Here is a 15066-nt window from a genome sequence, read left to right on the forward strand (position 1 = left end):
AGCGCAGGGTCCTTCAGAACTCTCCCAATGTTCACTGTCACAATGTTCACAAAGCAGACAGTGAACATTGCGAGGGTGCTGGGTAGGGTGTCCTGCACTGCTCATGCACTTGGAATGGGTAGTGCAGGACCCCCCTAGGGCCCCCTGCACCTGCTCTCCACCATCATTTTCATGGCGGTGGTACCGCCATGAAACCGCTGGCAGAGAAGGGAGTCGTAATCCCCAGGGCAGCACTGTTTGTAGCGCTGCCCTGGCATATTAGGACCACTGCCACCTCCAGACTGCCAAGATCTCCAATCCTGGCAGAGCTGGCGGTTCCCTGGCAGCCAGGGTTGTAATGTGGCGGTTGGACTGCTGATGTGGCGGTTGGACTGCTGCATTGGCAGCGGTGTGACCATCTGCGAGTCTGGCGGTCTAGTAACCACCAGACACGTAATGAGGCCCAAAGTGATGAATGCTATCACCACTTGCCCCAAAAATATAGTGGAGATGAAGCAGTATAGGGAGGCATGTGGGCTCCGGCTGCCTATCCCATTAATACATTTTGGAGTTTTGGAAGGTGCAGATGGTCTGTGCTAGTGCAAACTCTCCTCTAGGGTACTACTGCAGACAGGTACAGCAGCAGATTGTCCATCTCTGGTCCTGACCTACCAGATTTAGTATTCATATGGTATTTCTATAGCACAAACCTAGCCAATAGGCAGATGAGCACTGTACAAGGTGAGAGACAAGCATACAGTCAAAAATAGGAGAGGAGGCTGGGTTGTGATTGGTAAATGCATTGTAATTCTTTGTTCTTTAAAGAGGGGAGTCTTTGACAGTTTCCTAAATTGATGCAGCATTGAAGTGGTCCTGATGGATATGGAGATTTTGTTCCAGATCCTGGGTTTATAGATGGGAAAGGCCTGCTGTCTTGTTTTTTAATTGTTGTTGTAATTTCTGCAGTCTGTCCTTGCAGTGGGCATGCCAAGAACCACCAGATACAGCGAGTTTGTCTGCAAGATAATCAGGGGTGTGGGTCGTGATAGCTTTGAATTAGATGCTGCTGATTTTGAAGATGGTGTAGGTCGGCAAGGAAGCCAATCAAGTTCCATCACGATGGGGGTGGTGTAATCACATTTCTTCAGTCCCTAGAAGAGACATGGAGAAGGGCATTACCATCATACAGATGCAAAAGTACAATGGCTTGAGCAGCTGTTTCAAAGTTGCTGTGTGGAAGAGATGATTTGCCTTTCCTTACAAGAGAGAGCTGGTACAAGGCCATCTTTGCTTTTTGGCATGGTGTACCTTGAGAGTGAGAATGGTGTGAATCCAAGTGATTTGGTATGTGGTGAAAGTTGGGGTTGAAGTCGTCCAGGTTCATGTCAGTGAGCTGGGTTTGTACTGAATCTTGTTTGTTGTTCTTGGCAAAAAACAGGAATTGTGTCTTGGTTGGGTTAAGTTTCAGGTAGGTACTGGACATCCAGGTCTAGATGATACGCAAGCAGTGTTTGAGGCGTTAGATGTCTGAAGCAGAGCAAACTTTCAAGTAGTAGTGAATCTCAATGCTGTTATAGGTGAGTAAATCACCACGCAGCTCCGTGTAAAGGTTGAAGATGACAGAAGACAGTATGGAACACGCATGGACTCTGCAGGCATTAGGGATATTTTGTGACCTGAAGGTGTCAATGTAAACAAACGGAAGTCGGTTGGAAAGATAGGAGAACCAGATTACTACTACTACTACCATAGCTACCAACCCGGCAGTTAGAAGCAATGCAAAACCTACCACTTAAATATAGCTACTGCTACTGTCAACAGATGACCTTAAACAGCCTGTGGCACATTGGACTACCGACCTTTTGGTTTAATAAACCCTGCTAGAGGCATTCATACATGAAAAACTAAAAACCAACAAAACAGGTTATTATTTTGAATGTTTTAAAACAATCAATGTATTTTGCTATTTTACAGACAAATGACATGTAAAAGGAAACAGAGTGTCTAAAAGTTTCCTACAAGGAACAACCTATTCGTTTGTCCTTTGTTACAAACAAGAACACCAACAGGTATTCTTACCCAAATATAGAACAGTACATTAAAATTGCTATTCATTTCCAGGAGGAGCTGGAACTGCAGATGCACAAGAGGACATCCATCTGCTGGAGCACCTTCACCTCTCTATGCAAACTGCAGGCTGATGTGATAACAGCACAGACAATCGTTCTGTTATATATTATTTTAAAAAACGCTGTCTATCAAGATTGTACTGACAGCATCTGGAGCGTAAATGATGTCATCTCGTGCATGCAACCTTCCAAACGATTCAGTCCAGGGGGTTCAGCATGCATGTCAGGCAGTGGGAGACAGTTTGCTCTTTAATTCTTGGCTCCTATGTAGCGCAGAATTCCGTTGACCACATCCAGCGTCTCATCTTTCTCTAGCACAATGTCATAGGCATCTAAAAACATCTGGCGCTGCTCTTCAACCTGTGGAAACAGAACAGGACAAGCATGCAATGTTACTCGAAAGTAATGACGACGCAACCCAATACAATTCTCATTATGTTTTTGTTGTCTCCTAAACAACGGGCCAGAAGGTGCGGTCTCAAGCTCTGCAGGATACTTACAAATATGAGCGAGTGTTTGAGGTGAGGGTCACTGTTTTGTACTTAGCCACTGATTTGCTTTCTGGCATGACGCAGACAGTATACATGTGTGATGTAAGAGATCATTCTCTTTTCATGATGCTTCAGTAAACCTAGCTGTTTAATGCATAAGTAAGGATGACTGCTCTTACCAGTAACCCTTCAGAACCTTAGGTCCTGGAGACAGTATGTTCACTTTGTACTTTGGACTATGTGATCCAACACTTCTTAAACCTGCATTTCAGCACCGCATGGTGAACTGAACACAACTTCAATCAGAAAATAGACATGTTTCGAATAGCAACTGGTTTGATAGATTTATTTTGCAAGACCCATTTTTTTCTGTTTCAACGTTCCTTTGTGTTATTTCTAGGTCTTAATTTACTGTATATATATCACATATTTTACAATTATGTTTGAAAGAGCCATGTGAAATAATCCTTGGATAAAAAAAATACCTTCAATGGTTGATGTTTTTACTGAGCATATCAGTATTCCAGTGTCACTGCCTACATCACCCAGGAGAAAGAACCAAAGTAACAGCAAGTCAGTCGGCTACAAAGGATGTTTCAGCTTGGTTTTAGAAGGCAAAGCTAAGCAGTTAGCAGTGCCCAACACAAAGGTGCAAATTTCCTTGGGTTAAGATTGATCAGCTTCACATACAGATCTTGGCTGTATGATTTTAACAGGAAATTTTCAGTCTGGCGTTTCGATGAACCTGCCAATCTAATCAGTAATGTTTTTGCATTGATCATCCTATCCTCAACTCACATCGCACCTCCCAACAGAATGTTGGTCAAATCACTCCATTGATTCTACTTCGTAATTACAATTTAAACAAGGTCTGATTATTTGTATTTTGAAGCAAGATTTTTCAAAGATATAAGATTTTGTTAGTCAGTATCAGACTTTTCTCTATTTGTTGACGTGGGGCCCGAGAAAATTGCAAAGCCACCTGTCCTTAATTGTTAGACAGCACCACTGACAACACAAGACAGTTGCACATTACTACAGTGTTCTGTCTGATAGAATGGAAAGCCTGTGCGTCATAGAACCATTGCCCAACTAGAAGTAATCCAATTATAAGTAATCAATGGCTTAAATTACCAACCAAAATGTATGTGAAAGGTTCAAGTAAGTTAACACAGAAACGGTGTGCCACTTACTCAACACTTCAAATCCAGAGCCACCACCAGAGACATCACATCCCCTACCTTGTCATTCAGGTATCCGATTTTCAGGATGATCTCAGCATTGGTCACGCCATCTGCCATGGTCAGATCTCCCATTGTATCTCCCAAGAGAATGATATTGGTCCTGTTGGTCAGCTGATTGAAATGTTCAGTGTCCTTCAAGACAGAGTTGTCCTTGTTGAATGTGTGAATCAGTTCCCCTTTAAATCCGATCAACACACCCTGTACAATCAAAATAAAATGCAGAAAGACTGTAAGCACAAGTTAATAACTAGTGTGAGCTTAACAAGCTGTACTACTTAGGTTGCAGAAGCTTTTCATAGAGGGAGATGGGTCCTGCGAGATCAGGATAATGCTCAACCAAACTGTGGTCTATACAAGGTCAGAAGGATAGGGTTGTGTCAGTACAAGTCAGTAAAGTGTCTGACATTGGACTGAGTTTTGGACCAGCTCTTCGGCACTTGAGGAGTCCCAAGTGTATGAGGAAGCTACTTCACTACATTAAAGGTATGACCTCTCCTGAGGATACATTCACACGATTATGGTTGTCCAATGAATAAAAGACTTACGTTAAGTAGTAAACAAAAATATAACACATGAGGAAAAGGATGTGATAGAGGGCTGTAGCTCAACTCCCAAGTGCAAAAGGTGTTATCATTATCCATCAGTGCTGTTTTTCAAGGTGATGAAGACTTATCAACTAAGTACAAAACAAAAGTTACCCTGGGTGCCCAGCACTTTGGACTAAGGTGCGCTACACATATTAAAACACCCACGTTCACTGGGAGAGCTTCCTCTTTTAGCAGCAGCTTTCTTACTGGATTGAGACCCGGGGAATAGCTACAAGGGTTGCAAAAACAGGACAATTTAATACATTCAGCAGATAAGGCTAACTGTACAAAACAGCTGGTGAATTAAGATTGTGCTGAGTGCTGGTACTAGTAGTCAGCTGGAATCTCAAAACAGACCAGTAAATCTCTTCATGCCAGCCCCCAGTTATACAAAGTGATTTACTCTGCTGAAGAATGTGGCTGTGTCCACAAGAACATTGTGTGTGTTCCTCAGGAATGTTTTCCAGGCTGGATCACTGACAATGCCTCCACCCTGCAAACCCTAAAAGGAGCCCCATGGCCCTTACCCTACCATGTGCCATACACTATACGGCCAGTCCAATCTTGTATAATGTGGTTCATACAAGTCAAATCCACACAGACAGGCACAAAGCTCGGTCAGATAATCCAGTGACAGGAAATCCGCCTTTCATATTTCTGTGTGGACTAGCAAAGAAGGTGAATCCTGTGCTTAAAAGAAGGTGTCTCTACTACACTGTGACATTCGCTTGGCCTCTTACCTACACATACATTGAAAAACTGTGAAGAGTCAAAGGTAATTCATGACTTTACAATGGTAGAGGAGCAGATGCATGGCTGGGGTGACTCCAGGTTCTTTTTTTCACTAAGGAGTACAGTTCTGTTTGGAATCAATGCCCCACAACTAGGTTAGATAGCTAGCTTCCCACTGGCAGGGCATCTAACCTCTTATGCAAGTGAAAAACAAAAATCATACATAAGCTGAAGGTCTTTTCAAGTCCTATATTTTACAGCAAGGATAGGTAACCTATTTGTTGTCCCCTTCTCCCTCATTCAAGACCATAGCACTGGGTAAGACTACAGAAGCTGTGTCCTCCATAACTGATTAAAGGATCGAATGCCCAGTGAAGACATTTAGGTGTAATTTACATCACCTACTGCGGAGGTGTAGCTCAGCATCCTTCTGAGATTGTTAAAATCAGTGTTCATAAGTGGGAAAAGGTTCAATCAGAGCTCAACTCTGCAGAAGCAAAGGAAGCTTCATAGTGGATGGAAACCACATCAGTTCAGTTTGGTAATGCCATCCAGTGTTTAAGCACCAAGAGGTCATTTGGGTGAGGACTGGCATGGCCTGGCCAGAGACTGGGCCTCACTGATGAAAATGTCAAGTGTTCTAGGGGAAAGCCCCTCCTTATGGTTAAATGTTGGAATTGGCAGTTTGCGTTCCGACTCTATCAGAAAATGTGATGCAAAGGAAAATATGATGAAAGGAGAGAAAGAGTTAACAAAAGATTAATGTAGTGGTGCATGCATAACAAAGAGTTGTGGAAATCTCCACTTAGTTCAGCGGGGGCTAGAAGATTAGGTTAAATCCAAGATTATGGCAGGGTTTTCTACTTCACACCAGAGCTAGAGCTGTACAGAGAGTGATCACCTAGTCCAGGGCACCACTCACTACTGGAACACACATTTTGATGTAATTGAAGCAGAGGTAGTTTTCCTTCATCCAGCAGTACACACGTACAGCGCAGTATTTACTGCTGGTCATCTCATTATTTTTGCAGTAGATTGATGTGTCATAACCATATACTTTTAATTGTGGCTGGTGCCAGTGACCAAGGGCCAGATGTACGAAATTTTGGGTTTGCGACTCGCAATTTGCGAGTCGCAAACCCGGATGCAGGATGGTGTCCCTGACACCATCTGCGAATCGCAAGGGGGTCGCAAAGACCCACCTCATTAATATTAATGAGGTGGGTTGCATATTTGCGACCCCCTTGCGACTCGCAGCACTCACAGGGATGGTGGCCTGCTGGAGACAAAAGGAAAGTGAGTTGCAATACAAACGAAAAAATGAAACGTTTTTGTTTCATTTTTTTCAGAGCAGGCAGTGGTCCATAGGACCACTGCCTGCTGTGAAAAAAAAAATTCGGGGCCATTCACAAAGGGGAAGGGGTCCCATGGGGACCCCTTCCTTTTTGCGAATGGGTTACCACCAGTGTGACACTGGTGGTAACTGCGAATTACTTTGCGACCGCGTTCGCGGTTACAAAGCAATTCTATATTGCGATGCGAATCGCAAATGGGAAGGGGAACACCCCTTCCTATTTGCGAGTCGCATTCCCATTTTGCGAGTCAGTAACCAGGTTACCAACTCGCAAAATGGGAATGAGCATCATGATGTGGTTTTTGCATGGCGCAAACAGCTAAATTCGCTGTCTGCGCCATGCAAAAAGCTTGCTACATCTGGCCCCAGTCACAAAAATCTCAACAGTGAGCAGTGTGAACCCGTATGCATGCTGCAGGAAACCTGACTGACTTCAGTGGACGATTTCTGATGTCGGCTGCAGTTTTGAAGGATTAACTGGATACAATACGCTGCTTCAATCATTTTTTGGTCTATACTGCAATAAGATGCATTTTGATCCCAGAGTATCGATACTGTGTTATGCCCTGTATCCTGGATCACACCACTGCTTTCCTTTTTAATATGATCGAAAAATGAACTCTAGACTGGTACTTTTAAGGGTATGCAACATTAGCAGATATTTTACTCTAAAAGGGTACACCTAATTTTTCATATATATTTTAAAAGGCTTTGGAAAGGACTGTGGATTTGTTGCTATTTTGTGCCATTTCTCCTCTAGTGATGGTTTTAACAACTTTGAAAAAGGAAACATGTTGGAGGCTCGAACTATCGGTTGCACTACTGAGAGCACAGACTGGAGTGGAGGAGATCTGAATAACTGTTTGGCAGAAGCAACTGTTCTAAAACATGTAAACTGGTGTGCACTTCCCTGAGCTACAGGTGGATTGTGCACCATAACAACGAAGGATAAAGTCCTGTGGTCACATTGGACTTCCAATACTGAATGGCAACATTCCAAAGTCATGCTTTGATTGTAGCTTTAACAATTTTCAACAGATTCCCAACAATTTCCTTATAGACTCCAGTATATCATCTGTGGTTGAACAGATCAAGTATAGCAAACACTGGTCAATGTTTCTAACTTTAAGCATGTTAACAAGGGATCATCGTTAGAACACATAAAATGTCCACATCAATTCCCCTCACATTTAAAATGACAAGGACCATGGGTGTGGATCAAAACGGGGAAAAGGGAACCAGCCATTTCAGAAAAAATACATCTAGTTTAATCTATAATTCATGTGCGCATAGAAATGCCATATCCATATTTGGGACACTATCTGTCAAACAGGACATGGAAAGTATCATTCGAAGTCACTGGAAATATATACCAAATAAATACTGTGAATACTCTACATGTGCATATCAGAAATACACGTCTTGCACATTTCCAGCTATTATGCATGACAATACACATTCAAGCGATGTCCTAAAAGTGCTTCCAAATATGCAAAATACATTGCTGAACCTAGCATCCTAAAGCTAGAATTTTAACACACATCACGTCAATAACGATCTATGTAAATACATGCAAACAACACATCATCAACTATTTCATATACACCAGTACATACATTTCAACACATGATCCCAACGTCAACTATAACATACTGTAAACAAATAGGATCTTGCAATCAGAATCAAATGCAGCACACCCCAAACACGTCTTAATAACGCATCACTCCAACAGGCATATATGTATGTATGTATATGTGTATCTATCTATCTATCTATCTATCTATCTATCTATCTATCTATCTATCTATCTATCTATATAAATAAATAAAACACTTCAAAATTAAAATCACTTTCAGCCTGCAAGCCAGCCAGCATCTGTAGAACCTCCATCCACACAGGTAGAATAAAACAGCTGTCTACACGAGAAATACATCAATCCTTCTTCTACAGTTTTTACATCATCGGACTGCATGCTATGCCAAAACGCCTCCTGCCACTCTATTTCAAATTCAAGAATGAGAAATGTACACCGACTTAAAACTATTTTTTCTTCTTCTTTCTCCTTACCCAGTCTCTACAGGCTTGACATGCTGACTGAGTGTCACATGGCTGTCTGCCTTACTCACTGATACTGTATTTTTACAAACTACTTGCTCCTCACCCGATAGACCACAACCTCTCCTTCTCTCAAACCATATCACTGCAATGTAACAGTAACTAACCTCCTCTAGCCTATCTACTCATCAGCCAAGTGTACAAACTCTTATCACATCAAAATCTTATTAACGTAATCTACTGCAAGGAAACTGGAGCATGGAATAGTTGCCTCAAGAGCATAAGACTAGTACCAATAGCCAACAATAACAAAGATTTCGCTGTTATGAGACCCAGTAAGTACTCCACGTTTTGAAGAGTTTGTCGAGTAACAGTTCTTCTACTCAACTATGTTAAAAAATAAAGAAATAGAGTGGGATATATCTATGTGATTCGTTAGAGGAGGATCTATATCTCAGAGACCGGTTATAACAAGATACTTTATTATGTACACACAGTGCTGAATATCCTTCATGGCAACTGTCTGGCTTACCGTGAAATATAACTGAATATTTTGCATACAAATATGAAGTGCATCGAAAAAATTGCACGTTTTGAACCAACCAAGTTATAAATAAATTACAGATAAACAAAAGATAAAATACTTTACATTTAAAATACAGGTCCTACAGCAACTGAAAAGTGACAAAAAAGCACAGAAACAGTACAGAACAACAACATAAACCATACTATAAACACCAGCAACACTAAAAAAGACAATGTTTAAAGACATGCAATTAATACAACACACAACATGCATGAAACAAATGAACTACATGCATATTTTACACTATGACCCTTAGCTCAACACTACGAGCATCAAAATAAAAACCAAACTACTTAATAGTGGGATAAGGTTGTATACATTGACTGCTTCATTTCCTGACATTTTACTTTTAAATGAATGTTGGTTGTAACTTTAGATATATATTATAGATGTGTTTTTCAAGTGACTATATACAAGTGCAGTTATGATTCCAAAATGAAAACAAAAAAATCCTGAAATTCCCCAGGTATTAATGGCTCTGCAAACCATAGCTCACACACCAGCCAAGCAAACCACAGCTTTCTATTAACTCATTTTTAGACAAAAAGGTAAAAGTGTTTTACTGTTGTATGGATATGTGTGGTGGGTTAGTGGTAGGTGTGGTGGTGTATGACATTGCTGCTGTATCACCTTACATGCTAGCACGGTTATGTATGGCTTTCAGTTTTGTGCATCGGAAGTTAAATGCGTGGCCTAGCCACAGGCCAAAGTCTGTGCAAACCCAGTTTGCAACTAACCATTGCCACACAAAGGCCCATATTTATACTTTTTGACGCAAAACTGCGGCAACGCAGTTGTACGTCAAAACTTTTACCGCCGGCTAACGCCATTCCAACGCGCCATGCGGGCGCCTTATTAATGGAATGACGTTAGCCGGCGCTGCGGACAGGTGTGTGTAAAAAAAAATGACTCACACCAGGCAGCGCCGGCGTATGGGAAAATGGGGGTTGTGCGTCTAAAAACTGTGCAAGTCAGGTCTGAGGCAAAATTCAGGCCTCAAACCGGATTTGCGCCATTTTTTTTGACGCCCAACCTCCATTGACATGACTCCTGTCATAGCAAAGACAGGAGTCATGCCCCCTTGCCCAATGGCCATGCCCAGGGGACTTTTGTGTAGGGGGGCCCATTCTGGCCCCCCTATGACACTTAAAAAAAGTGAAAAAAATACTTACCCCAACTTACCTCAACTTCCCTGGGATGGGTCCCTCCATCCTTGGGTGTCCTCCTGGGGTAGGCAAGGGTGGCAGGGGGTGTCCCTGGGGGCAGAGGAGGGCACCTCTGGGCTCCTTCCGAGCCCACAGGTTCCTTAACACCTGCCCTGACCCAGGCGTTAAAAAAACGGCGCCCATCAGGCTGTGCGTCGTTTTTTAAGGCCTGCCCCCTCCTGTGCGTCAAAATGACGTCAGAGCATCAATAAGGGGCACAGGCCTTAAAGTCATTTTTTGGAAGGGAACGCCTACCTTGCATATAATTAACGCAAGGCTGGTTCCCCCTTCCAAAAAATGACACACATGGTGGAATTTTGACGCCCGCGGGGTCGGAGGTCAAAGTATAAATATGGGGCAGGGTTTGCGCCGATTGTGCATCAAAAAATTTTACGCACATTCGGCGCAAACAGTATAAATATGCCCCAGTCTTTTGCCAGATGCATGTGCAGTTTGAAGTTAAACACAGTTTTGGTATCTCAACTCTTTGTGCAAATTCTTCAAATAGTGCCAAAGGTATTACCAAATCAGAGTTTTTTTTAACCTGTCAAATAATTTCTATATTTCACGTATATGCGTATAAGTAATATTTCACAGTGGCTGCTGCTACAGTGTAGTTATACTTAAATCAGACTTTCCATAGGATAAGCATTCTTTATTTTCCCAATATGTTTGAAGAAGTTTAAAGAACCCTCACAAAACTTTCCAAAAAAAGCTCATGCACCTCATGGAAAGTTTCAGGGTGATCCGTTAAGGAGGGGCCAAGATAAAGGGGAAGTGCAAAATCACAATTTCTTTATGTAATTTCCATAGAGAAAATTAGACAAAGCTAGATCTTTACCCAGAAAGTGGGTTTTGTGTGATTTGGTGTACAAGCGTTCAGTAGTTTTTGGAGAAATTAAGGTTCAAAAATAGAAATATATTGACAATTGGTCTCTCTGGAGTTCTGCCGGAGTGGGATTTTACAAAATAAAGCACTGCGATTGGCCGAGCAGGCTCTTTCTTCCATTGGTCATTTCACTCCCGCTAGACTGAGATCTGTCCTTCTGAAGCAAGCTCTTTTGATAGGCTGCAAGATCAGAATAAATGCTGAGGCCACCATTACAGAACATGGGGATTCAGTGCCCGTGTTCTGAAAATATTTAAAAACAAGCAGTGGCAATGGTTTCACCTATGCAAGATCTATTGGCTTTTTTTAGACATGTTGCACCGCAACAAAGATAATAGTGCTATCACGTGGCCAGAGTTGACTTTATTATGGTTTTACTTTCAGCCATGCTGCATAGCAGCGCAGTTGCTGCAGGGCAACATGTCTTAAAAACATTGAGAAAGCCAAAATATCTAGCATAGGTGAAACTCAATGTTCTTGTTAATCCTTTAACTTTTTCCTTTTGTCTCGTTACAAGAACACAAAGGACATACCAGCATATTTCCAACTTTTTCCACTATCGGTCTCTCCTGAAACTATACTGCGATGTGATGAACCCTAATGTGGAAAGGTTTCTGCTATGTACATGCTGAATCAATGAAGTACCGGCATTGTCAAAACTTACATGGGATATGACTTGTTTCCTGTGCTCCGCTATTCCTGATTCTGTCCTGCAGGGGGCAGCACGTCATTGTGTGAAACAGAGATAGCGGGCCAACTTTTGTATCTTCTTCTGGAAGGCAGCCTTGTAAGGCAACTAGGGGTGGGTAGTAAACTCCACTCCGCTGCTTAGAACCCGGAGTTAGGGCAAAATTCTGCCCACCGCTGCGTAGCGGAGTTTACCAGAGCCCAGTACTTGAAATGGAAAATTAGAAGTGCAGGTACTATGTACCAGAGTACCTGCTTGATTCCGAGAAGTGCCCGTACTGTCCAATGAAAAGTATGACTTTTTACTTGAGAAGTGCGGGTACTCTCCCTCTCAAAATAATAAAGTGCTGGTACTCAGTACCGGCCCATTTAAACCACTGCCAGTGCCCACCACATTTAAATAGTGTCGATAAACCTCTCGGGAGAGCGTCAAGATTTACTGAAAAAGTTAAACCTGCCATGTAGGCTCCTGGTTTGTCAGAGATGGTGGTTGAAGTAGGACCACGGTTGTGTCACGGGGCAGGCTGCTGCAACCAGTGGTAGCGTTATATGCACTTTTTTGTTTTTGTTTTTTGGCGATTTTAAATAGCATGAACTCGACCTGAAGGTACTGGAGCGCTTTACATTAGCATCAGTTACGTTACACAAGGACACATTCATTTTTTTCGGTAGGCACAGGGAGATTAAGTGATTTGCCCAGAATCACAGGATGTTGAGCCCTTGCCGAGACTTGAACCTTTGACTCGGTACAGCAAAGAACTGTGCTCGTGCGCATGGTTTCTCTTGCCTAACACGAACAGGACGTTTATTGAAAAGCCTGGGTTTATTGAAAAGCCTGGGCTATACACGCTCAGATGTTGCCCTCCCCATGGGAACGTTCATGACATACTTGATGTGAGAAGCACAGTATGAAGTACAGGCATGTTTAGTGCACGCTAGCTTTGGCTCCAGTGCAGGCAATGATCCAATCCTATGTCGCATTACGCACTTCCAGCCCCGCCCACTCCGAAACAACTGTGCAGTGCGTCCAGAGAGCGGCTTCTTAAAAGCCGGACATCTAGAGCAGTGTTGTCCAACCTTTTTATCGCCGCGGACCGGTAAATGTTTGATAATTTTTCCATGGCCCGCTTGTCCCATTGTGTGACAAGCGGGCCACGGAAAAATTATCAAACATTTACCGCCCGCCACAGTGGGGCGGCCCGGTGCCGATTGATCCACGGACTGGCACCGGTCCGCGGCCCGGGGGTTGGGGAACACTGATCTAGAGGCTGTATGGCAGGAGCGGAGCGACGAAGATCTGGCCTCGCGCTTGTTGCTGCCTGCACTGCTGTTGCTACTGCTGGAGCAGGGGCCACGTACTTCGGGAGAGCATCTGCCCATTGTGTAACCCGGGTATAGAGGACACACACTTTTCTGCACACCAGACCTAGAGATAGGAGGCACACCAAGGTCTGCACACTGCTCACAGAAACCTCAATATGTGGGACACAGATATCCATGGCTCTAGGGAACAAACCAGTGTGTGCACACGGGCGTCTTCTAGGGAGGACACATCTTGATTCCACCTCATGCCTGCTCTAGCAGGTGCTTTTTCATCCCCGCTTTCTCCTGATGTCTCTGATTTTCTATATTTTTCTTCCTCCTTTCTCTCTTTTCTGCCCCTACAGGTCGCAGGCTGATGTAAAACATGGCTAAATCCCCCACAACGAGTGCCAACCAGTGCCTACCACTAAAAAAATATATACCAGCACAAATTAATCACTCATTTCCACTGCAAAGGTTTGAGCCAGTTGTGATTCGTAAACCCTTCAAAAGTATTTCTAATTAACGTGGTCGCTGGACTATCCGAGGTGGCAAGCCCACCACACAAGTCTAGGTGTTCTCTTTAAGACATTACAGAAGGTGTATTAATCATTCACTGTGGCGTGTTCTATGTATCGCTTCTAAGAAGTGATTGCCTGTCCGATTGTGGCGAATGTATTGTTTGTAAACAGGAGCCGCGTATAATTGAGTTAATTGTCCTGACTGAGATCTTAAGATTGTAGCTATGCTCAGTATATCATTTGTTAATACGCCTGTTACAAGACAGCCATATGAGCGATTGTGCCCATGGTAAGACTGGAGTATATCATCACCAGCAAGGTAGGGTTCAAACCAGAGGGTGGTGGGGCTTAGTCCTAATCTGGTTCATCCTGCTTGGTACTAAAATGCCTCCCCCCTCTAGTGCGCCCTCTCCCGTCCCGTAAACGATCATCAAGGGAAAATGGAAGCAAAGCTCGATAAAGCCTTTAATTTCAACAAATGGACTTTGTATCCCTTCTCCTTCATCCGTGCCACGTCAGAGGGCCTACTTGACCATCCTGCCATGGGACAGGCCAGTCTCCTACAAAGGAGAGGCGACGCCAGCTCGGCTGGAAGCAGCAGGGAAGTTGGGAGATTAAGTGCAGTTCCTTCACCACTATGGAAACTTCCAACCAGAGGACCAGGGCGCCAAGGAGGCTTGGGCGAGCAGACCTTTGCGCCATTCCATGGAGTTTTTATGCAACTCAGTGGAATTCCACGGAGTAAAACTCTGCAAGTTCCGCCCACCCTTATAAAACAACAATGGTTATTTACAGTGTACTGAAACAAAAGATACAGCACATTATTTGAGTTGTCTTTAGGCCATATATCAGCACTAATCCAAGCCCTAATTGGTGGGCTGCTCCAGAAAAGAGGATGCTAATTTCAGGATCTACTTGAAACAGGTAGATTTTATAACACATCAGTAAGTTTCGTTATCAACAGTAGGCACGTATACATCATTATTTGACCAATGCTAACTCGCTTAGGAAGCGCGCACACTTATTATACTGTTTGCTAATGTAGCCAGAAATTACTACATATCCCCAAAATGTGCTTGTGTTATATATTTATTTAAAGACCTGTGGTTTTTGTGCTTTCATTTATAAAACGTTTAAGTATTGAGGGATGTCTGTCTCTTCAGTATCAGCATCACTTGGGCCGTTCTGCAGTGTTCTGGACAATAATTCATCTTTGTGCACTGGGACCAAGCAGCACGGATGGGCAGGGGGTGGGAGGGACAGAGAGGGGTAGTGAGGGCAGCAAACACTTGCATTCTTTGCGGA

General features: G+C 43.2%; 1 protein-coding gene across 1 annotated transcript in view; it reads right to left on the minus strand.

The window, feature by feature from the left end:
• Window positions 1–1903: 1903 nt before the first annotated feature.
• NT5C3B (5'-nucleotidase, cytosolic IIIB) overlaps window positions 1904–15066 on the minus strand; it is a 70924-nt gene continuing 57761 nt past the window's right edge. Inside the window, exons 8-9 of the mRNA XM_069237659.1 lie at window positions 3841–4041; window positions 1904–2468 (exon numbers count right to left, since the gene is read on the minus strand). Of these exons, the coding sequence (XP_069093760.1) occupies window positions 2358–2468; window positions 3841–4041 (312 nt within the window). The 3' untranslated portion in view covers window positions 1904–2357. The remainder of the gene's footprint in view (window positions 2469–3840; window positions 4042–15066) is intronic.

Source organism: Pleurodeles waltl, chromosome 6 (assembly GCF_031143425.1).
Source record: "Pleurodeles waltl isolate 20211129_DDA chromosome 6, aPleWal1.hap1.20221129, whole genome shotgun sequence".
In the NCBI taxonomy this organism is placed as follows: Eukaryota; Metazoa; Chordata; class Amphibia; order Caudata; family Salamandridae; genus Pleurodeles; species Pleurodeles waltl.